This window comes from Elgaria multicarinata, chromosome 18 (genome assembly GCF_023053635.1).
Source record: "Elgaria multicarinata webbii isolate HBS135686 ecotype San Diego chromosome 18, rElgMul1.1.pri, whole genome shotgun sequence".
NCBI lineage: Eukaryota > Metazoa > Chordata > Lepidosauria > Squamata > Anguidae > Elgaria > Elgaria multicarinata.
In genome coordinates, this window is record NC_086188.1 from 24,392,954 (window position 1) to 24,419,574 (window position 26,621).

Sequence of the window (26,621 nt, forward strand, 5' to 3'; positions counted from 1 at the left end):
GGCTCAGCGTATGTTCTGAGTGCTCTTTATGTTGACACTCCAGAAGAAGGGATGCAGGTTTGGTTAACTAGGGTGACCATATGAAAAGGAGGACCAGGTTCCTGTATCTTTTAACAGTTGCATAGAAAAGGGAATTTCAGCAGGTGTCATTTGTATATGTGGAGAACCTGGTGAAATTCCCTCTTCATCACAACGGTTAAAGCTGCAGGAGCTATGCTAGAGTGACCAGATTTTAAAAAGGACAGGGCTCCTGCAGCTTTAACTGTTGTGATGAAGAGGAAATTTCACCAGGTTCCCCATATATACAAATGACACCTGCTGAAATTCCCTTTTCTATGCAACTGTTAAAGATACAGGAGCCCTGTCCTTCTTTTCATATGGTCACCCTAGGTTAACGGAGTTCCTACCCGCATTTGAGGAGCAGAGAATTGGTAGCCCGTGCCCAGAGAGGAAGCCTTAACTTTCAGCGAGTGAGAGCCAGGTTCTCAGCATGGAGTCCTGCTCTAGGGGGCACAATCCATCGGGAATGCCACGTGGCCAAAGTCCCTTGGTTCGAAACACACGTTTGGCCGAGAGCTGTTGGCTGTTTGTTCCAGCAGTTGTCCAGGCAGGAGATGCTCTTCCCACTGGATTGTGCCTGATGCCTTTGGATTTCCTCCGGTCATGTTGAATGACTTGCAATTGCTTCCTGAGATGACGACTCCATCGCTGAATGCCATTTGAAACCTGCAGCTGCTCTGGGCCATCTGCTCAGCCAGAAACGTCGCTCGCTCTGCGCAGGACTTGGCGTGGTGTGATCCTAAGTTCTCTTCTATGACGTTGCTTCCACAGAGCCCCTCGCTATGTGGCCATGGATGTCCTTTGATCAGTAGTGGCAGTGAAGGGGGCACCTTCGTGTCCCAGCATTCAATAGATCAAAGGTACAAATACGATGTAGTTTACCCCCTCCTTCTGTCTTCTGGCTGGAGAATTACAAAAACCAGCCTCATCCCTTTCTTCTCTCTTCGCGTAGTGTGCCCAAAGACTTCTGTAGATAGATGATCATTATCTGTATAGCTAGACTTAGTTTTAGGAAACAAAATACATTTCAGCTGTTTAGTGATTTCCCCCCCACTTTTCCCTCCACTGTTGTGTTAATTTTTCATTTGTAGTTTTGAAGATCACAGTGTAGAAGATCGCGGTAGCAATGTGTTTAGCAGCGGTCCATTTGCATCCCCCCCCCCATGTCATAAAGCCTCATGAGTGAATGTAGAACATACAGCTAGGTTTGGGTAAAGGCAGAGGTGGTCTGTCTAAATGTCCCCTCCGTGACCAGATTTCAGAACCTGTCGCTCCCAGAACAGCTGCTTGTGTGAGAACTCTGCAAACGTTTCTCTGTGGAATCGTGTCGTGGCCTGAAGAATGCGTGGAAGAAACAAGCACAGGGTCAGACCCAAAGCTCCTCTTGTCCAACCCTCTGCCCAGGTATCATGAAGGACCCTGCGGCGTCCACAAACCTACATGTCGACAGGCCTCAGGGCTCAACCCGTTTTTGCAGACTGCCACTGGGATGGCCCAGCAAGCCCTGAGCGAGGGTTTGCTCCTCTGTAGTCCCTCCATTTATAATTGCAGGAGCCAATTGGATGACTTGGGGTTCAGCCTCATCCATGATTGGGGATGAGTAACCATGGCCTCCTCTCCTGCATAAGAAGCCTCGGTTCCTCACATTTCTTGCAGCCCCAACCCAGCTTCCTTCTATTGGGAAATGGTCCATAGGGTGGTCTCAGGACCCATAATGCAATTCTGCTCCTAGCTGCATAAGAGATCACTTGGGAGCTATAAATAAGCTCCTTAGAGGGAAAGCAGGACAGAATGAATAAACAAATATGCACTGAACTGCCCAGAGCTCTGGTGAGATCAATCCAAGCAGTGAATCCCAGGAGCCCATTCCTGACCCCACCCCCCGGTCGTTTTGTCTCTCTCCCCATCCCCCGCCAGCAGCCCCTGTGATTGGGATCCATCTTCCTACAAAATCCCAATTGCAGAAACTAAGAAGTTAGGATCTATTGCAAAAAGTAGCCAACTGAGTGACTGGCACTTGAATGAGTAAAATAGGCCATAGGCGGCAAGGGGAACTGAAACGTGCACAGATGTGCGACTTGCGCCGCCGCAGGCGTTTACGTACAAAACCTGACAGCTTTATTTTCTGAATAAAAATCGGAGAAGCTGCACTCACCATAAGTTGCAACGAAGAGAGAATCACCATCGGCCCTCTCCCAGGAGGCACCAAGCTGCAGGTCAAAGCCTGTTGCTCCTTCATACTGTATCCTGGGACTTTGGGGCACAACTGTGCGTCATACACAGGCCTTAAAGCCGCCTTCAGCCACGGAAGGGAGCATGCTGGGAGTCCCAGTCCAACACATCTTTGGGGGAAACTCTTGGGACTGAGGGGCAGCTGGATGGGGCATTCCTGGTATAAATCCTAGGAGCCTCAGGGTTCCTGTTTCCCATGGTGACAGAGCAGAGCATCTGCAGCTGTTAGGAGCTGGACTTGGGTGTGGCCATGGCAATAGCACCGCAGATGTGGAAATGGGGATGGCAAGTGAAGGGCTATTGCATCTTCCGGGCCATCCCTTTTATTACGCAGAGTGGGGTAGCCGCTTGAGGCAGCAAATGCTGGGCAGGGCAGAGCTGGGTGTACCATGCAGTCCATCCTATACCCCTAAACTAGCCCGCTGCCCATGACTGCAGTGGGACACAGTGGTGTTCTGACACCAGGGTCAAAGTAAGATTGAACTGCGTCTAGTCAGCTCCAGCGTGTGGAATGTGGTGCCCACCGCCTTGTCCTTCACCTCAGGCCCCCAAATGTCTCCGGCTAGCCCTGAGCACCTTTTAGCCCCCTGAGCAGATGCTTCTCTTTGGCTTCCCCAAGGCCATTTGCCCTGTCAACCAGCTCGCCAGAGCAGTGTTGCTGGTCTTTGTTTAAGGGCAGATTTATCAACGGTTCTTGAATGCCAGTCTTTCCTTACCCTGAAAGAAAGGCCGTTCTGTTCTCCCCTGGAAGTTTTGATGGGTTTTGCTAAAACACTGGAAAGGAGAGAGAATTCATGCGGGGTCGGTGTGCGTGCGTGTGTGTGTCGGGTGGTATTCTGCTCATGTCTTTCTGGGAAACATGTATTTCCACTGGAGAAGAAGAACCCCTGGTTCCTGGCTGGTGGTGGTTCCTTCCCACTAGAGGAGTTGACTTGGTCTCATAAGTGTCTGTTATGAACACCCCTGTTATGGGGTGTTACATAACACCCCTGTTATGTGGCACCCCTTGAAACTGCAGCTATAGCAAACGCCAGGGGCTAGAGCCCTTTTCTCTCGTGTTCTCTGGGTGAGGCGTGATTCAGTCTGGAACAGCACAGCCGAGTCAAAGCGCTACTTCCTCATCTGTTGTTTGTGAAGTCTGGACCGTATTCTCAGAGGACGGAGGTGCACCTGGTCCCTCTGGAGGCCGCTTTGAGCCGGCAGGCGTATCCGTAGGTGGGTGGAGGGATTACAAGCACGCCATTGTTCAAGGCGGCTGCTTCTCTTCTGCAAGTCACCTCCTTGCAGTGCAGGAGTGGCCGTGGCCTCGGTCGGCAGAGCCTTTGGGGTCTGTTCAGGCCCAGCCACCCTCCCCCACCCCCATAGCCTTGAAAATGTAAACCAGCCTTCCCCAACCTGACGCTCTTCTGATGGGCTGGACTGCAACTCCCATCATTCACAGACATGCTGGTTGGGTTGCAGTCCAGCCCATCTGGAGGGCGACAGGTTGGGGAAGGCTGATGTAAACAAATGAAAAGTTAGTGATTGAGGGAGACATTTTGCCCAAGAGGAGAGATTCTTGCATATTTCTCACTGGGCTCGGATCCCTTTGACCACCGGGGGGGGGGGGGGGGCAGGATGGAATGTTTCTCTATCCAAAAATGTCCCTTCTTATAGAAAGCTAGCCTGTTGGGGAAAATAGGAATCTGGCCTAGCCTTTTCCCTAGCCTGTTGCTTGAATGGATTTTGAGGGTGGAGTGTTCCATTGTGTGATTTCTCCCCACTCGCCCCCTGCAGTTTGAAGCCATCTGCGTCGCAAGGTTGCAGCGTTAGGGCCTCTGTCACAGACTAGGCCTCTTTCTCCCTCTGTGTTTAAAAATAAAATCCCAAATGCTTATCTCCCTGCCTCTGTGTCCTCCTCCAGATAGGATGTCTGAAGGTAGAGAGGAAATGAGTCTGAGGGGGAGTCTGCTATTTATACCGTCTGTCTATAAACGAAGGACTGGATGAATGGGCCTGTGCCCACGCTCTTAACCAGCACAGTGCTCCTGAAAAGCTGTCGGCTGGCTCGTGACGCCCACGGCGAGGAGGGGCAGAGGTGGATTATTTGGAAGAGACGAGTCACTGTTAGTAAACAGCCTCCTCCTCCTCCTGCCCGGCCTTGTCCCCCCACGTTACATCATCTAATAGCTACAGACGTCAGCTGAAAGCAGCCAGCCCGGCTCAGCTAGAGAAGCCTAGATCACAAGCCGGGTCCTTCTCTGTGCGGCGAGCTGGTTTCTGGGTCGCAAAACGGGTTCCTTCTCTTCATGCCTTATCATTGCCTTTCTCCTGCCATTGCTACTCATCTTTCTTTCCCACATTTCGTGTGTGTGTGTGTGTGTGTGTGTGTGTGTGTGTGTGTGTGTGTGTGTTCCTGTATCTCAGGAAGCTCTGCTCAGTTCACATGACACACTAACTCACCATGAGTTATCATGTTGTCTGAATGCAGCTCATTTTCCACAGGGTGGCTTGTTAACCATGCTGTGTGGTTTATTTTTCTCGAACAAGCCACCTTGAGAAACTATGGCTTGTTGGGTTGTTCTGGGTGGTTAACAAGCCATGCTGCATGGTTAATGAGCAACCCTGCAGAAAATGCACTGCGTTCCAACAACACGATAACCCATGGTTCAACAACAACCCACACTGGGTGGGTTAGCGTGTTGTGTGAACCCAGCCACTGTGGCTGGGAAAGAGGCATCAGCAGTCCTTGTGAAAGAGGCATCAGCACTCCACCAGCAAGTAGAAGTCTTGAGGACAGCATCATAGGAACATAAGTCACTGAGTCAGGCCCTTGGCCCACCTAGCCCAGTATTGTCAACACTGACTGGCAGCCATGGCTCTCCCGAGTTTTCAGGCAGGATTCTTTCCTAGCTCTGCCTGGATATGCTGGGGATCGAACCTGGAGTCTTCTGTGTGCAAACCGTGTACTCCACCATTGAGTTATGGTCCTTTCCTGAACAGCAGGTCATGGGTTGGCCGTCCTGTCTCCCACTCTTGAGAAGGCACGGGGACCCTCTTGCCCAGCTTTTCTGACCTGACTACTGGCTGTCCACTACCACAGGTCTCTTGTGGTTCTACACCCACTGCCAGATGTCTTTCAAGAGAAGATGTCTTGGCATTGCACTTGGCCTGCAAAGCAGATGTCCCACCACTGAGGTATGGTCCTGCAAAATGTAAGTGAGCCCAAGTGTTAGGTGAAACACTGTTCTAATACATATATGCACAATGGAGGCCAGGTTGGCACAGCAACTTGGTGGCAGCCAGTGAGGTGATGGGGAGGAGAACAGGACTAAAATGCAGCCATAAGAGCTAGAAACTTGATTTAAAAACAAATTAATGGATGATGACTGAGATTCTGAGAAACCTGAATGTTGCACTCAGGACCACATTCTTTGGGTTTCTGCAATGCTGTCCTGCTTGTTACTTAACATCAACATCTCTCTCTCTGGATTGTAATTTTGGATTTTGAACAGCTACTGTCTACTTGACTTGGCTGGCAGTGTTTGGGTAGGAGCCTTTGCAAGTGCCCGGTGTCATTGTACAGTCCTAGGCATTCAGAGAGACCTTTAAGCATTGTGCAGTGCATCCATAGGCAGACTTACCTGGCAGTGAGTCCCATTGAACCTGGGTGAGCTTACTTCTGTGCAGACATGCATAGGGCTGCACGGTTAGTGCCTCCCTTGCTTAAGCGTTAGTGATGTTGGAACGGAACTCAGGTGGGCCTGCTGCTTTGGTTTTTCCAGATGCCGGATTAGAAGTGGTGCAGGTAGTCCATGCACGCATGGACCTGGCATTTCTCTCTGGTTCCACTGATAGGGGTGTGCACTGAGGATGGAAGGGCATGGTGTGGCTTTGTGGTTGGTGAAGGAATTGGAGACTGTGGCTCTTTCTCTTAAGCTCTCCCCCTTTTAGGAGATGAGCTTCCTTGAGTTGTGCTTTGGAAAGACAGGTGGGCGTGAGCGGCCTGGAGCTAGAACCTTGAGTGGCCGAGGGGAGTGGGGAGCCTTGGAGGGCAGAAGAAAAGGACGTTGGGTGTCCATTCTGTGAAACCTAAAAGAAAAAACAATTGGAAGGAGATGGTTTTGACGGAGAAGAGGGCCCCAGAAGAAACGGAAAGCAGCCAGTAAGCAAATGTGCAATGCTCATTCATAAGGGAAGATTGGGGAATGGCTGAAGAGGGGCTCTAGAAATGTGCCCGAGCACCTGGCATCTTAGGCCACATGGCAGCTTGCCAGTTGAGGGGGCAGCTGGCCTGACCTCCATGGCATGCAGGGCCTGTGCTTGCAGTCAGCTAGAGGGAACTCATGTAGCCACCAGCCTAGCACGGATCAGGGGACCGAAGGAGGCAAAAGGATCCTGCTTAGTTCTATGAAATAGCCTGGGCAGACCTGGCTCCTCACTCTGAGCTTCCACAGGTACAGCCGGGAGGCTGCCGGCCCCTGTTTGCCTGCCGGCTGGGCCATACTCTTGCCTCCAGGCCTCTGTCCTTGACCGGATGAGTGAGGTTTAGTGGCTGCTGCTGTTTAAGGAATATAGAAGGCTCCAAACCTCTCAGAAGCCCTTTCCACGTTGATATCTCTGTGCTGGGGAGCCCCTGCATCTCTGCTGCAAGATCTGCGCCCCACAGAGGACGGTGCTATGTGTTCTGGGCACGCGCTCGACTTTTGATGCTCAGGCCTGTTGGGCTGTGAACCGAGGGTGCCTTCTAGAATGTGCACTGTGCTTGCACATTGCAAGGAAAAATCAGTAGTGTTGGACAGCGTGCCTTTCAGGCTTGGTTCCTAGGAACATAATTTGAAAATTATGGTAACAGAATCATGCTGGGCATACTGAGGGATGCCTCTTCTGTTACACAACCAGGACGCGGCTTCAGTTATTTATTGCATTCATTTATTCCAGCCTTTCTGTGAAAGAGCTCAGGGTGTTGTATGTGATCCATGTTATCCTGACGACAAGCCTGAAAAGTAGGCTGGTCAGAGAGAGAATGACTGGTAGGTGGCCACAGATGCATTTCCAAAAAAGAGGAAAGGCATCACCAGAAATGAAGACTTGTGAGTAGGGGAACACCTGTGTGCCTGCTGAGCAGGCAACGTCAAGGGCCTCCTCTGCTCTCCTTTCGTATGGTTCGTTAGCTTTAAATCGGACTTGGACTAGGCTAGGGTGACCCTATGGAAAGGAGAACAGGGCTCCTGCAGCTTTAACTGTTGTGATGAAGAGGGAATTTCACCAGGTTCCCCATATATACAAATGACACCTGCTGAAATTCCCTTTTCAATACAACTCTTCAAGATACAGGAGCCCTGTCCTCCTTTTCATACGGTCACCCTAACTTATCTTACCTATGAGTAACTTCAAATGGGATGGAAGCGTATGAGGAAGAGATTTGCCCTGACCTCATGAATTTCTCTCCCTTCCTCTAACATTAAAGAAGCATCCAGAACTCTGCCAAAGACACATGTGTGTAATGTTGCAGTGCTCAGGCCACGACCATGTATGGAGAATGTCTTGGCAATGGTGCAGTCTGGACATTTTAGACTCTAGAGCAGCCTTCCCAAACAAGCCCTCAAGATGTGTTATGGCTATGTCGGCTGGGAATGATGGGAGTTGTAGTCCAAGATGGATGGAAGGCACCAGGTTGGGGAAGACTCCTCTAGACTTAATGGTCTTGCAGTCATAGAATTATGGAATAGTAGAGTTGGAAGGGGGCTATAAGGCCATCGAGTCCCCTCCCCACTTTTTAGATATACTACGTATTACTATCCCATTGGGGGGCTGGGGGCTCCGATGTCAGTGGGGCAGTGAATTCGCTCTGGGTTTCAGTCAGAACTCTAAAGGAGCGAATTCACTGCCCCATTGACATTGAAGCAGCCCCTCCTGCTCCTGCTGATGAATGGGACCACAAAGTCCAGCTCTGGCAGCACTGCTAGGTGCTGGGCGCTTTCCCAAACGCCTCCCAACTGTTCAGGTCCTCAAAACGATGCACGTTTTCTGCCCGCTTTGCTCCAAGCGGCTCCCCTTCATAACGCGAGTGGGAAAACGTAAAGCCGCAGCAGTGGCCCGTGGACGAGCGGAGTGGCTGTGCAGGGCTCCGTCGGGCGCTTGGTGAGCAAGTGGAGGATCCGCAGCTGCGAGACCCCAGGGGAAGCGGGTGGCCCCCCTCCTTTTCTCCCTCACAGCAGTGCCTTTGTGTGCCTCTGGAGGAGAGGGGGGGAGGCAAAGGTGGGCCCCGTTCCCCTTCAGGAGGCCCACAAGGGCCAGGTCCTGCGAGCTGGTCTCGCCCCAGCAGGGCGCCTTTGTGTGGCTGTGCAGAAGCGCTTTGCCAAAGAGCGCATTAGAGCTGGCGCTAATCTGATCCAGCAGTGGGGATTGGAGGGGCCAGGGTTGCCACGGCAACCAGGCCCCAAGAGAAGCCATCCCCGGCAAGCCTCTTTTGTTCAGGCCTCACTCGGGCGTTGGCAAAGCCGGCGCGGCCTCCGGAGAAGAAAGGCTCCAGAGAATGGGCTGGGGAGCAGCGGGGCGGCCCGGCAGGGGCTCGGCCCAAAGAGGCACCCAGCGGCCAACTGCAACAATAGCCGCCCGCCAAGGGCTGCCACTCACACTTAGCGCTCGGCGGCGTGAACTTGGCTGCCGGGCTGGCGCGGCCCGCTAATCCCGCCTCCCCTCGCCTGGGTTTCCATGGACACAGGAGCCTATTGAGGACACACATTTTCTGTTTGGGAATTGAATGCCCTCCCGGTGCCGGGAAAGGCCTCTGCCATTGGGGACGTGCTCAGAGAGCTCTGGGGGAGGCCGGCCGGCCAGCCAGCCATTCCCAGAGAAGCGCCGTCCACCATCTTCCAGGCGTGTCGTTCCAGACTTCGCCGTAACCTTGAAGGGGTCACTCCTTGCCTCCTTAGCATTGGTGGCCCGTTGCACGGGTGAAGGATGAGCTTCCATTTGCTTGTGTGGATAAAACCGAAAGCGTATTTCCATGTGATTCAAATCCTGGCCTCTCCGTTTGAATATGGCTCTGATCTTTTTGTAGTTTTGTGACATCCTAGGCAGTATCATCTCAAAACAGGAGCTGCACTATTTCTGGGTACTTTAGCTCCACCAAGGCCTTTTTCTTTGGAGATGTTGGATTCTCCTCTGTTTGGTTTTAGGTCCCCTTGCATACCTGTTTTTAACCCCAGAGTGCAGTGTTTGAGTTCAACCCCTGTGAAGGGGTGCTTGAGATGGATAGCCGTGTCTGTCTTCTCTTGGGTGTCCTTTGAGTTCATCAACTTTCATCTATCTGAACTGTGAAGGATTTTGTGTGTCTCCAGGAAAGCAAGGAGGCAGGAACGTAGGCAGCTTGCACTAAATTTAAAAAACCCAATACTCTTCCACTGGGAGAGTTCTATGTCTTTCAGACAGGGCTTTTATAGTATCCAGAGAGCACACAGGCGAAAATAGCCCATAGAGAAGGCAGAAAGCAGACAACAGGACTATGCAGGGAGGAGAGTACATGAACGATGCAACTCCATTTTTAATAATAATAATAATAATAATAATAATAATAATAATGTGTTTACTTGTTTGGACTCTCACTGAAATGTAATAGGCAAACTTCAAATCAAATGGAAAGTGCACACAAGTTGTTGCACTGCACCGAAATGTAAAAAATTGTATTGCACTATTCCGTCATCCTGGAAATGAATGGTCATGTCCAGGTAGGACTTGACTCAATTGCATCTTGGAGCCAGCATGGCTTGTCACTTGTTGTAGAAAGCATTCTAGCTAGTCGGGAGCGATCGTTGAAAGGAAGGATCTGGAGATGAAAAGAAAAATAGACCAGAGAGAAGGCAAACGAGAAGCATTGTGGGACAGAAATGGGCAGCTGGCTTTCTGCTCTGTTGCTGAGAAAATGGGGAAATGATTTACCAGAGGTTGGGCCTCATAATCCTTAGCAATCCTTAGCACATCTATTAATTCTTAGAATACCCCTTTAAGTTAGTTTTGGCATATTGCAGGTGGCTGAGAGATGGCTTAAGGCAGCCTTTTCCACCCTGGAGAACTCCCATCATTCCTAGCTAACATGGCCAATTGCCTTCCCCAACCTGGTGTTCTTGAGATGTATGTAACTACAAGTCCCATAATTCTCACCAGTTGAAGTCCAACACATCTCAAGGGTACTAGGTTAGCAAAGGCTGATGTAAACAATGAAGATCTACACTTGCAGACAGCTGAAGTGGTAGAGTTTGAGGTTCTACCATTTCAGATAATGAATGGGACCTGGGAAGGTTCCCACCTTGAAACCTCTATACTGATGTAAAATAACATCACTGACTAGCATGGCTGCCCCTTTGGATTTCCATAAAACAGGTGTTTTGCCCAAGATAAGTGAGAACAGGGAGTACAAATGTTATCTTGGCCACCAACACACCTGGTGGTCCTAGGGTAGGTACCCCCAAACTATTACCTTCCAGATGTGTTTGAATGCAAGCCCCATCATTCCCAGCCAGCATTGGTCATGCTGTCTGGGATTGATGGAAGCTACAAGTCAACACCTCTGGAGGGCAGCAGCTAAGGCCATGCCGTGAACATGTGGCAGAGGTGGGGCTGGCCACAGGTAGAGATGTGAAGGCCTGGGGAAAAAATGGAAAGATTCGGGAAAAAACCCTGGTTTTTCCCCGTTTTTTTCCAAAGCCTTTTTTGTTTTGTTTTTTCTGAAAAATTGGAAAAATTGAAAAAAAAGGTTATGGAATGTTTTATTTTATGAATAAAATGTTTAAGACAAGGTGTTCAGATATTTACTTCTCCAAATTATTTCTAAAAACTGTACAGTATCAGATTATTACAATGTCTGTGCATTAAGGACAAGCAAGTCCTAGGTTGCAAACTGAGACTACAACTCTCAAATGCAAGAGGAAGATGCATTTCTGCCTCTAGGGGGCAGCACTGCCATTGAAGCAGAGACTGAAACTGATAGTGATAGTTATAGCTCAGAAAATGAATCTGATTAAATTTCATGCAGATTCATTGAATCTTGGTCGTCCCCCCCCCCCCCCATTTTTCTCAGTTCTTTTTATGGGAATGGGGGCTTTATGTCTTGACACTGGAGGACTAGCGGAGACATAAATAATTTTCTTTGTTACTAATGTTGGTGGTTTCTTGTTGTTTTTTAAGATTGTTTTTTGCCTGCTCCTCATAAACTGGCAGAACCAAAGAGATTCCTTACAGTTCAGGTGTTCCTAACAGTTCAGGAGCTTGTAGCTCCATTTGTTACAAAAAAAAAAAGTAAATTAAATTTGTAATAATTGTTTGAATACACTAGTTTTAATATACCAAATGTAATAATTTTATGCCAAACCAACTTGGACATAATTACATTTTATGTTCCTAAAGTAACAAAGTGACTTTTGATCTGTAAAAAGTACTAATATTGCATTATTTCAATTTTTCCGAAAATTTCCGTTCCCCCCCCCCCCAAAAAAAAACAGGGGAAAACCTGTTTTTTTCCCATGGCTTCAAAATTTCCGGAAATTTTACATCTCTTGCCACATGGTCTTCCCATTTTATGCCGCAGCATCGTTGTAGAGATGATGGCAGGAGGGCAGCCAGTGTGGCTGCTTGAGAAGGACCGTGAGAAGAGAGTGGGCCACATCTCTTGAAAGATGGTCCCATGGGTCTGGAGCTGGGGGGTGGGGGTTCGCCCACGTTCTGGCAACTGGAAATGCCGGCTCAAGACACCTGCGTCACCCCCGACACCGTTGGGTTAACAGGGCGAGAACACGAAGTGCCCCAGTGCTATGAACAGTCTCCGTGCCTCTGCCAGACACTTCCACCCAAAACGCCTGCTGGTAAACGGGATAATCTTCTTTGCTTCCGTTGCCTGCCGCGCGTCAATCTGAAAGCCCTTCAACCTTGGCTTTGCCAGGCCTGCCGGTTGACACTGGCCCTGACCTGAAGACAGAAAGCCCATTGTGAGCTTCGCCTCCCCCCCCCCCCCCCCGAGTCTGTTGGCTGGCCGTCTTGAAGGGAGGCCAGTTTCTGTGTTCAGCGCAAGGTACACGAGAGAGGGATTGTGGCTGGCATTTCCAGGGCTGCTTTGACTTCCTTAACTCTTTTCCATGGAGCATTGGGAGTGTCTTGGCATCTGGTTTGTGGCCAAGTGGGAGCCCCCCCCCCCCCAGTTTTCAGGAATGGGGCTGAATGTCCCAACCCCGTGATGGCTGCACTTCGATGCCAGTGCTCCTGATCTGGACCCCCTCCCCGCAGAACAAACCTGCTCTTTTTGCTGAACTGCATCAGTTTCCAGTGTGAACGCACACCTATCTTTTTCTCCAAACCCATTGTGTGCGTTAGGTACCCTGGATATTGGGTGATGACCACTTCCAAGAGACGGTTTATTAACAGTGGGCAGTATCCAATGTGTCGCTACTGTTCATGTAAATGATGTTGCACTAGCGTAAATGGCTTCTACTCTAGCCCAATGGCAATAGTGCTTGCTGGCGTGATGCTAGAGGCCGTTAACGCTAGCGCAACATCATTTACATTCACAGTAGCATCGCATTGGATACTGCCCAATCATTCCCTTTAATAGCACACTTGGGTGGTTGCATGCCTGTGAGTCTGGGAACAAAACAGGGTCACCCAAATGATTTCTGCATCATCTGGGGACTCCCAAGGTATGCAGAGCTATACAGGTTTGCAACTGTGAGAGCTTAGGCTACTGTGCATTATAGAAATGTAATTAAATAAATAAACAAACTGTAAATTAATTTCAAATAAAAATACTTTTTTAAAAAAATAGCCCAAGGACCTGTGAGCTTCCAGAATGTTGAGGTGGGGGGTGGGGTGGGGGGCAGGGGGAGGAAGGAAAGAAACAGAAGGGGATAGAAGAGGGAAATAGCCTGCTCAGGTCCCTAGCAGATTATAGTCAGTACCTGCCATGGAGGGTTGCATTGTACAGGAGTGTTTCAGTAAGAAGGAAAGGGCAAATGACCAAGAACACACACGCGCCACCTTTTCCCACTTTCCAGAAACTTGCAAGCCATAACTATAAAGCGGCCTTCTCCCAGGCGAGGTTGGTTTTCCAACTTACCCAATAGTGGCGCCGTTCAGAAGACACCTTAAACCACAGCTTTAACCATGGTGGTTAAGCCAGAAAGCCAGGCCGTGTTTAGAAGACACCTTAAACCATGGCTTTAACCACGAAGAATAAGGCTTTTTGCTTTAGTCACCATGGTTAAAGCCATGGTTTAAGTGTCTTCTGAACACGGCCCGGCTTTCTGGCTTAACCACCATGGTTAAAGCTGTGGTTTAAGGTGTCTTCTGAACAGGGCCAGTGTCTGCACCCACTGGCAATTGCTGTTCAGGGTCTCCGGAAGTCAAGGGCCTTCCTATCCCTTTCTAGGCTTCTGGAGGAAGGGAAAGAAAAACGAGGGCCCTGCACCTGCCCCTCCTCCCTGCCCTCTGTGACGTCTGGACATGAACACTCCTCTTAGGGGCTGCAGATGCACTGCAGCATTTTGCTGCAGGTCTCACCCTTGGGAACAAGTGAATACAGAAATAGTCTCAGTCATCCTTTCAGCTACCCTGTAAGTTAGGCCCGCCTTCTCCAGTCTGGTGTCCTCCAGATACTTTTAACTGCAACTCCCATCAACCCTGACCATTGGCCATGGTGGCTGGGGCTGATGGGTGCTGTGAGTCCCGCAACATCTGGAGGGATCCAGGCTGGGGAAGGCGGAGTTAGATCAATGTCCTTAGGTGGGGGAGGCCCTCTCTCTCTCGAGGCTTTGCGTATCCTGCCTCCGCCTCCAGCATGTCCCGTTCAATAGATCTCCGGCAGCTGGGAGCTACTAGGCTCAATGGACTAATGCTGCAGTCCTGTCTGGGAGTAAGCCCACTGAACATAGTGGGTGGGACTTTTCCCCAAGTAAGCGCGCGTAGGCTGGCGCCGTATGCATAAGGCAGTTGCATAAGTTCATCGTCTGCACACTTCACAATTTAGGCGTGTCTGTTTGTGTGGGGCGATGGGCTCTGGTAGTAAATGCAGGACCATTGAATGGGAAGTCTTGATTTAGAGCTCACTCTTTTAGGGGCTAGACTATACTAGCTGTCAGTGGCAGGCTGAGTACAGGGTGCTATGCCAGCCATCTTGTTCTCTTACCAGTTGGGGAGGGTACGATCACATCTCTGCTCTTCCCCAGGTGCAGAACTGTGGGGACATTATGTAGGAACCAAGTGGCAACATTCACATGTGGTCAGTTACCACTTAATAAACAGTCATCCATATGTGCTCAGAGCTGCCTTCCCCAACCTGGAGCCCTCTCCTCTAGGGTTGGAATTTATTTATTTATTTATTTATTTATTTATTTATTACATTTTTATACCGCCCAATAGCCGAAGCTCTCTGGGCGGTTCACAAAAAAGAATGAAGGTTGGAAGGCGGTGGGCTCTCCCACACAAGAGGCCTCCAAGGGGCAGCTGGACAGCCACCTGTCAGGGATGCTTTAGAGTGGATTCCTGCATGGGGTTGGACTGGATGGCCTTCTGGGCCCCTTCCAACTCTGCTATTCTATGATTCTATTATGGGAGTTGTGGTTCAACCATCTGGGGGCACAGGTTGTGGACAGCTGCCCCCAGGTTGCAGGTCTGTGGGGTTTGTCTGCTGGAAGCCACCCAAATGCTTCCTCCGTATGGCTTTTTTTCATTGAATGGTGGGTTCAATGGAGGGCCATCCAAGCTTGGGTCAAGATTCAGGAAACCAGTTTGTGGGAGGTGGGGTGGGGTGGGGTGGGGGTTGGATGGCTCAAGACTCCAGAGCTGCGGCAGGGCTGTTCTAGGGGGCCCTCCAGACAGTTTGTCCCTTGCGGTGGAAAGCTTAGTCGTGCTCCTCTTTGTCCCTCTCTATACTAAAACTATAACATGTCGTGAAGCACCTTGACACTTGGCCGCCCTTTCATAGCTTCCCAAATCTGCTACCTGATGCGCTTAGGGGTAGTTGGAGAAGGCCCCGGAGATCTTGAGTCTCCCCTCGACATCGTTCTCTTCCATCCCCAAACTCAGCTTTGCCCCCGACCCACCCACATCTTTGTCTCCTGCAGGTGGATGATGCCATGCTGATGTTCGACAAGACAACGAACCGACACCGAGGTGAGACCCAGCATTGTGGGGTGGAAGGCTCGGGAGGGCGCAGGGCGTTCCCTTCGGGGCTGGGCGTCCCCGTCCTCCTGTGGCGCGTCCAAGGGGCGGCTTCTCTCAGCCCCATGGCCTCCGTGGCCCTCTTTCCTTCGTCAGCCATGTCCGTGTACCTGAGCCCCCCTCAGCACAGAGGGCTTTTGTCCGCTTGCTTCCTGCGCTGCCGGCTGGCTCACGACGGAGAGGCGGCCTCTTCCCTTCCCTTCCCTTGTCACCTACATGGCTCCAGCAGTCTGTGTGTGTCTTACCTTGTCGTGGGTAATTTGAGCCCTGGGGAAGCTGACACGAGAGCCAGGAGGTGGCTTCTCCTCCCCGCCACAGCACAGGGGCCGGCTGCTGTTCCTGGGTCACCTTTTCCCAGAGCCCCCTTTGGGGAGTTTGGTTACAAAGCGGAATCTTTCCTGACCTCTGCGGGCTGCTGACAGGAGACCACTCCCCCCCCCCCGGTCTCTCTCCCTCTCCCTCTCTCTCTGTGAGATCGTGCGTGTGCATGCTCTGTGCAACCGATGATCCTCTGGTTTGCAGTCAGCTGATACTGCCTCCAAATGCCTGGCTCCTTTGGAAACCAAGAACGGGCCACCCGTGCCATAATCCAGGACCTTGTTTGCTTTTTCTGACATGGTACAGCCCTCTTGTGGGCCTCTTAACATCTCAGGGAGATGTGGGGTGGTTGCTTGTTTTGAACACACCCTGGTCTCGAAATCTCCCTGCCTAGTGCGGTTGCCAACTTCTTAGCTGGCCTCTGCTGTTGTACGTTCAAAACAGCAGCTGTGTCTGCAGTGGCGTCCTGTGATTTTGAGTTCATGTTTGTGCTGCGAAAGCTTCACCTGTTGATTTCTGCAGATCAAACTGCTTTTCAAGACGACCCAGAGCAGACCGGACCGTTTTCCCCTTGCCCTGTCTTGCACACAGAAAGCTGGCCAGTCGTGCAGCTTTTCCACATGTGACAGGATCTCTTGCTGGGAGCAAATCAGTTATTCCGCTCCCCTTCCCCTCCACCCACTCCGTGAAACCCACGTGGCGGGTCGGTGTGGGTGACGGTGTGGGTGGTGATGGAGCAGCCCCTCTGCATTCTGCAGTGGGAGAGGGGCTGTGAGGAGGGGGGGGGTGGACCATGTTGAGGCAGGACTTGGACTCAGGGCTGCGGGCAGCAGAATACTCTTGCTCGGTATGGCTGGAGTAGTCTGGCGAAGCACTTTGTGAAATTTCTATTCCTGCTGCCTCCAGACCCACCGCCCCGGCTGCTCCCTTGGCTCCATGTGATGGCCTTCCCCACAGTTCCTTCTTCTGCCGCTCCTAGCCCCCTCCTCCCCTTGGGGCCCTGCCTCCGAGCTGCCTTCCATCGGGGCTCAAGGAAAGCTGAGGGGGGGGGCACCTGTGGCCGGGATTAAAAGAGTGACTGAGTTTTGCCACAACAATGATGGGGTGGGGGAACGGCAGCGGAGGCCTGCAGAGAAGCTGCCATGGGGTTCGGCCGGAGCCCCCGCCGGTCTGTGAGGGTCTCTAGATTCTGTGGTTTCCCCCCCAGCTGACAAGACCATTCTCTTGGCTGTTGTGAAAAACTGCCCAGTTCTAGCTGTCTTCCAGCAGGCCTTGAAAAGGGTTAGGGGGCTTGCAGTGCCTAGAAGCAATGGTAGCTTGAGGACAGGGTGCCAGGGGATCACGTGGCGCACACACAAGATATTCCTTGCACATAAAAGTGTAGCATGTCAAGGAGCAAGATAGATTCAAAGCACTTCTCCCCAACATGCTAATTCCTCTATCTGTAGGTGTGTGTATTTATTTTGTATTTACAATATTTATGTACTGCTCAATTATCTAACGCAGATTCCAGAGCTGTGAACACAGGCATAAACAGTAAAAGAAAGATTACAAAAGCAAATTAAAATTATTCAGTTTAAAAACTATTTATTTTACACATACATACCTGCAGATAGAAGACTTAGAATTCCCCCCTATGTGTGAATATCTACCTATCCATCCACCCATCCCTGCAGATAGCTTTTAGTCTATCCTGCTCCTTGATATGCTAGATTTTTACCTGCAAGGAATATGTTTTGTGCATGTCTCTTCAGAGGAGCCTGTCAGTCATGAGTCATACATATGATGTATGTATGTATGTATTGTGGAGGAACAGACAATCCAAATCCTGAACTAGGCTAATGTTGTTTTTTGAACTTAGGACAGGACACGAGAGGAGGGGTGCAATTCTGGCCTGGGCTCCTTTTTGCCTGAGCATGGGTTTTGTGGTCCCATTTCCTGGGGTTCAGCTTGACAGGCTGCATCTGTTTCTTTTTCAGGTTTTGGTTTTGTCACATTTGAGAGCGAAGATATTGTGGAGAAAGTCTGCGAGATCCACTTCCATGAGATCAACAACAAAATGGTGAGGAGCAGGGAGGGCCGTGGGCGCCTTGGGGCGGGATGGAGGACGCAAGGCCCGGGGCCTCTGAGAGGCGTGGGCAAGGAGCGGCCGGCGGGCCTGTTTTCCCACTGGACAGCACTGCCCGCGGCCTTCAGAGGTCATCATGGGCAGCGAAGGAATCCGATGGTGGTTGCTTAGCAACTTCAGGGTGTGCTCCCCAACCACATCTGTAGCCCCCCCCCCCCCCCGCCCCAGTGGCTGAGGAATATCCCTTTGGTCTCCTTGGCAATGGCAGGCCTTCTCTCACACAGGCAAAACAGCTCACTTGGGGTTGAAGAGGGCGGCGGCGGTTTGAGGAGTCCTCAGATGCAAATTCAGGGTGGGGAGCTGCACGTTGAGTCAGTAGCGGGAGGAGGCCAAGGGCTCCCAGGCCTGCTCCGAGCCCTTGCTCCGAAGTGCGTGAGCGCGCAGGGCCCGGGACGTCCTGCCCTGACAGCGGGGCTGGCTTTTCCCTGGCAGGGCTCCTGGGCCTTTCAAAGTGGCATGGCCAGCCATAAGGCAACCCGTGGGGGTGCGTGATGGCAGCAAACGCCCCTCCCTTTACCTCTCTGTCAGGTGTGCCTCTGCCTTTGCCAGGGGTGGGGGTGGGGGTGGGGGTGGGGGGTGGAAACGGTGTTCTGCATTGAACAGGAAAAGATCAGCAATGAGAATCTAGATCAGAAATATTTAATTCAAAGGGCTGCAAATTGGTTTAATCTGAATCACTTGAGGACAAACATGTAAGATGCTGTGATAGCAGTCGTCGTTCCCCAGCTTTCCAGATATGCTAGACTACAATACCCAGCATCCCCCAGCCAGTCATGTATCCTGCAGCCAGTCCAACACATTTGGAAGGAACTAGGTTGGGGGAGGCAGGACTGGTTTGTCAGTGGTCTACTCGCTATGTTAACTGGCATGGAGAAGAACGTGTGAAACAGCGAAGGGTGTGTGTGTGTTATACCCAGGCTTCCTTGAGCTCAGTATTTATCAGCAATGTTTTTATGCCTCCAATAACAAAGTTCTTTGGGGAGCTTACAATAACAATAAAAACATTCAGATCAAAATCAAATATAAAATATAAAACATGCGTTAAAAGCTCCCAACAGCTCTTCTGCTTGTAAGTCTGTCTCCTGGTGAGGGGCTGTTGCCCTGCAGTCTGGCACAAGGGTCTGACTCCTTTTGTGTCCCGTGTCAGGTGGAATGTAAAAAAGCTCAGCCAAAGGAAGTGATGTCCCCCACCGGCTCCGCGAGGGGACGGTCCCGTGTCATGCCTTACGGGATGGACGCCTTCATGCTTGGGATCGGCATGTTGGGTAAGGATGGAAAGGGTGTCACCCCCCCCCCCTCTTTGCCCTCCTCATTCTGCTCCAGCCTACCATGGATCCAGCAACCTGGGTGAAAGCATGTGCCAAGTTGTGTAAAGGTCGGATCAGGCCTCTGATGTCAGAAGTCTTGTGATGGGGAATCCATGGCCGGGGAAGATGGATTTGTTGCCCTACGCTGCCCTCTTGTGGCAGAATGGGAGAACTGCACATAACTCGGCTGCTGTAGCTTAAGGCTCACCTCCCTTCCAAATTTAAATCAGACACTCACATCACTCCTACGCCTGAAAATGTTTCCTTTTGAAATAGGAGCCCATCCCATCTATGTCTTCTTCCTGCTGGAAGATAATTCATGCAGACATGCAACAGGAGGACTCCTCATTTACTTATGGATCTAACTACTTTGCTTGGGGCTGGAGAGGTGCTGGGGATTGCTCTGCAACGGCTGGGGCGGGCCCCACACATATCCGCTGCTTGTCACGCTCGCCAGAGGGCAGTGCCCCTCACCGCTGCGTCCACATAGCAGAGCCTGGGTGGCAACAGTCCCGCCCTGCCCATCCATCCAAGGGTTAGCCACAGGAGGGCCACACAGACCCCCTTCTTCCCGTGAAATTCTGGTTGAGAGGTTGCATGCTAAGCAAAACTGAGTTCTCTGTGTCACAGTCTACCTATTTTGTTTGTCTGTCTGTTTGTCTGTCTGTCTCGGAGAATAGGCTATCCAGGGTTTCAGGCAGCCACCTACGCCAGCCGGAGTTACACGGGCATCGCGCCTGGCTACACTTACCAGTTTCCCGGTACGTCCTCCTTTCTCCATTTTTGTTTTGCTTTTGTTCTAAGGGTGGGTTCCTGCCTTATCATGATCCGGCTGTTCGTCCACCCGTCTCTGGTTGTCTCCCCTCCCACCAAGGAGGGGTGTGAAATGGCGGAGAGAAACAGGAGCCTTCATTAGGAAAGAAGCTGTAAGCCGCGCCAGCAACTTTCTTTCCAGGAGCAGGACGAGCAGACGATACGGGCTTCCTCTGGATTAGGCCGTTCCTCCAGAAGGGCTAGTCTTAGAAGGGGCCCTGTGTGCAAGCGTTTCCTTCTCCAGCGCCCTCTCTCTCTCCTTCGCTCCCTCCTTCCCTTGCTGCCTCTACTGCTCAACCCCCCACTTCAAACGTCTCCCAGAGTTGCTGCCTTTCTGAAAACAGAACACGAAGCAAGCAACGTGACCAGGCTTTAAAAGCCAGGTGTCCCTAAGACATGTAAATGAAGAGCTGATGGGGGCCAAATGTTATGAATGAAATACCACTGGTGAAGCACTTTACAACAGTCCAAGGCTGAGCTCCCGGGAGTATTATAACTACGGCTGTGCAAGCCTTGGGCCTCGGATTTGGAGAACCGAACCACGGCAGCCATTTTATGACGGAACCGCCATTTTAATGTGCAGCCCTAGGACTCCGTAAGAAAGAAACCGTCTACAACTCCCAGCATGCACTGCCTGGTAGGTCACCCTACAGGAACGGCAGGTACTCATGGCCTCACTGCTGCCTCAATTGGCCAGCTGCTGCTGTGACCAGCCAGCCGCCACTGCTATTCAGGATACTGCAGTCCCTGGAGGGGTCGCTGCGCGTTCCACGGGTGCCCCCGCAGCCACCCGCTTCCCCCAAGAGCCACCCCTCCAGTCAGGGCCAGGGCCAGACTATTTTGCGCCCTAGGCACGGTGAGCTACTTGCACCCCCCCCCCCCTCAAACTGTGCGGAAATCTGAACGTGTGCACCGAGTGGAGAGCTGGGACTGGGTCACTTTGATTTGGGACTGAGCCGTCTGGTATTCACCAGGACTTACTTCCATGTGAACGCCACCTGCTATGCATCCTGGCGTCCCAATCCCCTCCGCACGTTTACTCGGGGGAATAAGGCTTCCAAGTAAGGAAGCATAGGCAGATCGGGCCGCACTGGTGCCTCCCGGTTCAACACTTTCTCAGATGCAAATTCTCAAGATTTCTCAGATGCGTGTTGATCCACGTGCGCAGGATCGGGAAGCAGGAGAGTTTGCCTTGCGAGGAGTCCACAAGTCCCTAGCTTTCCTGGGGGAAGGGAGAGGGAGTCCCACTTGCCCGCCTGCCTGGACATTGCGGCCTGTTTGAGGAGAGAGGCAAGGCGACCCAGTGCCCTTTCCTCAGGAGTAAGGCAGAGGCTGGCTTGAGCCAGGGTCGAGCTCGCCACGTGCTTTTCCTTCTTCTGGCGGCGGCTCCCGGCTCTGGGAGGGTGGCTTCTGGGTGGCTAGAATGGCCCTGGGAGGGTGGCTTCCAGGTGGAAGTCCGAACGTGGAGCCCCCACCCCCCCACCCCAGCGTCCCTGGCTTTGCTTCGGCTGGGCGGGCCATCTCGCCCACCCAGGCCCAGCTCATCTCGCCGCCTCGCCCGCCACCTCGCCTGCCCAGGCCCAGCTGAATCCTCGGGCCGGGCCAGCCTGGCTCACAGCCAACAACGCGCGTGAGTGCTGCGCGGCGCGGCGCCCCTCTTAGCATGGTGCTCTAGGCGGCCGCCTGAGTGGCCTCTATGGTACCTGCCTCCAGTGACTGGAGTTTCCTGAATTGCAGTGGCGGCAATTCCTGGGCTTTGGTAAGTCCAGCCCTCCCAGGCAGTGCATGCTGGGAACTGTAGGCTGTTTCTTTCTTGCGGAGTCCTAGGGCTGTGCATTAAAATGGCGGTTCTGTCATAAAATGGCTGCCGTGATTTGGATTTCTGTATCTGAGGCCTGAGGCTTGCCCAGCTGGGGTTAGGGTTAGGGATGGGCAAATAAGCAATGTTTGAGATCAGTAAGGGTTCTCCAAACGTTTCTCTTTGCTCGTCTTGTGCCTGAATCCCGTTTGGGTTTGCAATCATTGCATGAATTGAAAAATTGCTCAAATCACGCACCGATCGCACAAGAAACTTGTGCAAATTCCCCCTAATCTGCACAACTTTCCACCGTTGACAAAAGTGTCGCTTTGAGTCTGAAGGGGATTTTTGCACATATTAGGAAATTTGTGCAAAATCAAACTGGGAAACTTGTACAAATCGAACGCAAGCACACGTCCAGCAGTTTGGGAACATTTTTGATGGGCACGTGCCCGCAACCGCGTTTGGGTCTTCGAACAGGGCATGCTTATGTGTTTTGTGTGCAAAAATGAAATTCTCACACATCCCTAGGTGTGATGAAGAGTAGCAGAGGGTGTGAGCAGGCAGATTGGACGGACGGGAGAAGTTCTTCCCTCCCTGTGGAAATGAGCGAGAGCGCCACAGGAGAGACTGACTGTTAGCCTTTTCAAACAAAATATCAGAATCCACAGGAATATAATAAAATCTTAGCCGGGTGAAGAAAGCCAAGAGCCAAAATACACTTTCCGGTGCCCTCCCATTTCCTTAAGGTTCTCCTCTGTCATGAGGCGGCATTAGCTTTCACAGAAGCAGGTCTGGCTTCAGCAGCTGACCCTGTATGAGCAGCTCCATTGTATGGGGACGCCTGGTTCCCCCCAGCGCTGAGAGATCTCTCTCACATCGCTCAGGGCCAGGACTTGGGGCTGTCTGAACACCAGCCAGCCAGTTTCCCCCAACCCCTTTGGAGAAGGGCCAGAGAGACTGAGAAGAATCTGGGACTGGGACCTCCACCCTCCCCACCCGCCAGGGTTCAGGCAGCGCTGGGTGGGTGAGATTCCAGGGGTCCCCCCCCCCAATGCATCCGGGAGGCACCAGGCCAGGGAAGGTTGAGCTGCACGCTCTGCCTGGGAAAGGTGTCTGGGAACTTCAGCTTGTTCAGAACGCAGCGGCTGGATGCTGACTGCAGCCTGTCACCCCTCTGCTGAAAGCACAGCGCTGGTGGCCTGTTGGTTTCTGGGCTCAGTTCAACGCGGTGCTTTTGACTTTGGGGCCGTTAAAACAGGGGTGGGGAACCCAAGTGCAGCCCTCCAGTTCCCCCAACTGCCGTTCATTTGGCAGTTCCCCGTATTTTGCGTGTGTGTCTGTGTGTGTCCCCCCCCCATTCTAAAAGGCTGCAATCCCCCCCCCAAGGTTTCATTACTGACAATAAGAGCTTTAAGCTACAACATGCCGGTCTTTTTAGCCCCCCCTCACTTTTCGAGGAAGGCAGGCTCACACAATCACTTTAGTTTGCAAAGTGCTTCACCATGGAAGCGAACCCCCCACTGGACCCCTTTTACAGACGGGGCAAACGGAAGTTGCGCCTCTGGGGCTCTTAGCCACGCTGGATTGGAAACCGGGGCAGCTTCTTCTTTGTCCTCAACGCTCTGTCAGTTTTCAGGGCAAGTGGCAATTTGGGGGACGCTCGTTTCCTGCCCCCTCCACAGTGTTTGTGTTTGCTGTTGCCTCTCTCTCTCTCTCTCTCTCCCCATCCCCCTTTGCCGGGTCCTCTCGCTTGCGGGTGGAGCTGACCGAGTATCCTAAGTTGTCTTGCCTTTCGTTTTTAGAATTCCGGGTAGAGCGGACCCCTCTCCCGAGTGCCCCTGTTCTCCCTGAGCTCACAGGTCAGTCCCACCGATTTCCTAAAACTTGCGAAAGCTGGAAGGGCAGAAGGGGGGCTTTGGGCAGCTCCAGCACAACTCACTGCTGGGTGCAGCGGGCATGGAGCGGGCGGGTGGGCGGGCGGGGCGGCTGGCAGCGGCCCTCATTTCCATTTCCACCATTGGCACCAGAACTGGGGGCGGGGGAGGGAGCGGAGTGGGGGCAGAGCCGTGGGACAGGCGAGAGCAGCTGCAGAGATGCAACTTTTTAAGGAAAACGTCTCTTTAGAGTCCGGCCCCTCCTGGCAGGGGCTGCCAAACACACATGGGCACGCACAGGGTTACAATAGCCAGGCGGTTGCTGATGCCGCCGTTTTGTGTTCGTGGTGGCGTCGGCGGGGCCACGCTTCCGTCATAGAACACCCGCTTCGCACGTGGCAAGATCACCGGTCTGTCTCCTGCTAAAAGGAGGGCAGGGTCTCAGCAGGGCTGAAGGAAGGCCCATGCCCTGGAGCCTTTGGAACCTGTTGCCACTTGTCGGAAGAGATCAGCCTCCCCCAAGAGGAATCCCTCCAGGTGTTTTGGGCTACGACACCTATCAGCCCCAGCCAACATGGCCAGTAAGGGATGATTGGGGTTGTAGTCCAACACATCTAGAGGGTTCCAGGTTGGGGGAGGTAGACGGGCCTTTTGCCCCCTGCAGAATTTGCAGAACTGCTTATACTGCAAGAGAGCCTTGGCAGCAACTGGGGATGATGGCGGTTGTAGTCCAACACATCTGGAAGTCTCCAGGTTGGGGGTGGCTGCCTTATATGTAGGCAGCTTTAGATGTTCATTGGCGGGCTGCATTTTCAGTGTGGCGCTGGGGGAGTTTGGGGCCCTGTGCTGGATCAGGCTAAGGGCCTGGGAACAGGAAGCCCGGTGGCGTGCCCCTCTCTTCCTTGTCCCTGAGCAGTTGGCCTTCAGAGGGAGGGGTTTGCCCTTTTTCAAAGTCATCCACGCGATCTGCCCTCTCACGCCAGAGAATTAGTCAGCTGCTGCATGCAGAAGGACTTCCTTTAGCCATCAGATCAGTTGGGTGATGCTGAGCGCCCGTCTGCTGCCTTTGCTCTCTGCACCGTTCACGGTTTTATGACCTCCCCCCTGCCTGCCCCACCTCCAGCAGTTCTCCCCCCCGCCCCCTCCCAAACTTAAAAGCGTTGGGGCTGGGGAGCTCTTGCCATCGTTGAAACGCTGAATCTTGCTGGTCTGAAAAAAGCGAGCCAGTGCATTCTCACCGATTTGTTTGAGAGTTGTGCCTCTGCCTCCCTGAAGCAAAACACCCCGGCGTCCGCCCCTTGCCCCCGTTGCTTCCACTTCATCCCTTGGTGGACCGGGCCGTGGCAGCTCAGAGCCAGCCAGGGAAACTTTGCCCCCAGCCGCAGCCGCCCTGTCGCAGGAAAGACTCCGGCAGCTGCTGCTGCTTCCAGGGAAGGAGGCCAGAGCCCCAAGGGTGGGCTCTGGAAGCCGAGAAGAAGCCTGCTCTCCGGGTCGTCCAGCGAGCCTTCTCCGGCCATGCTGGCTGGTCCCTTGGGGAAGGCTGGCCTACCGGACTGGCCTTGGCGGTGGCCCGTCTGGGACGCCCACTGGGAAAGCTGCTGTGTGAATGCGGGGAACAGTCCCCCCCCCACTCCTGTCCTGTAGCCGGAGCGGCACGGAACAACGTTCACGCTTCCTGCCTTGGTGCGTTGGAGAGGAGGGATCCGTTAGGGCAGCCGTCCCCATCAGGGCTTCCTGCAGATGCGTTCCACGACAGCTCCCATCATCCCCAGCCAGCAGGACAATGCTTGGTGGGGATGGTGGGAGTTGTCGTCTGTCTGGGGAAGGCCGCCTTGCCACTTCGGTTCTCCTCCCCTCTCCTCCCTCCTTTCCTTCCTTCCAAGTCTGCCACTGCTGCCGCTTCTCCTTCCGCCCTTTGGCCTGGCCTGGCGCTTCCTTCTCGAGGGCATCTTCCCGCTGCCGCCACCGCCGCCGCCACCATTTCCCCATGCTTTGTAGACGTCAGGATGCCGCTGTGCGCCTGGGCAGAGTTTTGTTCTCTCTCTCTCTCTCTCTCTCTCTTTCTCTCAGCTAATAGACTGACTGGTCCTGGCGCGCCCATCCCATCCTCCGTAACATCCCCTCACTCTCAACGCTTCAGTCTCTTTCTTCTGAGGCTCGGACGGGGGCGGGGGGAGGTCCCTGTGCAGGGCGTGGGCTGGGCGGGCGGGCGGGACCTCAACTTGGACGGGCAGCCCAGGAGGCCGAGGACGGGTTCCCTCCCCAGGGCGTGCCGGTGGCTGGGCTCTCTGTCTGCCCACACGGGAGCCAAACGGGGCCTCAGGAGCTGCCAGCCAGGCCTCTGGGCTGAGTCCTGGGGCTGCTTCCCCAGCAGACGTGACCCCGTCCCTTCTTGAGAGACTGCAGTCTTCAGAAACCGCTGCCAGGAGCTGTGGGTGGGAGGGCCGAGGGGGGCCGGAGGGTCCGTGGCCCCAGCCAGGGCTGCTTCGGCAGAACGCCACGGCAGTTCCACAGGGGAGGGGAGGGGGACAGGGACGGGGACACTCCGGAGGAGGGTGGGAGGGAGAGCCATTCCCAACTCTGGGTCACTTCCCCAAAAGCCAGCCTGAGCGCCCTCTTGCGTTCCGTCCAAGCCGTGAGACGCATGCATTCAGAACAGGAAGGGTGGTTGTCCCTGCCCCCCGGGCGCTCCTCTGAGACCCAGGCTTAGCACTCCAGCAACCCTCCCCAACCTGGTGCCCCCCCCCGGTGTGTGGGACTGCAACTCCCAGCATGCTCCAACTGGCCATACTGGGAGTTGTAGTCCAACACATCGGGAGGGCAGCAGGCCAGGGAAGGCTGTGACTATAGTGCTGAGCTTGAAAATGGGCCGCTTTAAAATGGAGGTGCAGAGCGGGGCA

General features: G+C 53.0%; 1 protein-coding gene across 1 annotated transcript in view; it reads left to right on the top strand.

Moving 5' to 3' along the window:
- Positions 1 to 26,621, top strand: part of MSI1 (musashi RNA binding protein 1) — a 59,291-nt gene that overhangs the window by 22,490 nt on the left and 10,180 nt on the right. Inside the window, exons 7-11 of the mRNA XM_063144087.1 lie at positions 15,384 to 15,432; positions 17,778 to 17,860; positions 19,074 to 19,191; positions 19,914 to 19,994; positions 23,650 to 23,706. Coding sequence (XP_063000157.1) covers positions 15,384 to 15,432; positions 17,778 to 17,860; positions 19,074 to 19,191; positions 19,914 to 19,994; positions 23,650 to 23,706 — 388 coding nt within the window. The remainder of the gene's footprint in view (positions 1 to 15,383; positions 15,433 to 17,777; positions 17,861 to 19,073; positions 19,192 to 19,913; positions 19,995 to 23,649; positions 23,707 to 26,621) is intronic.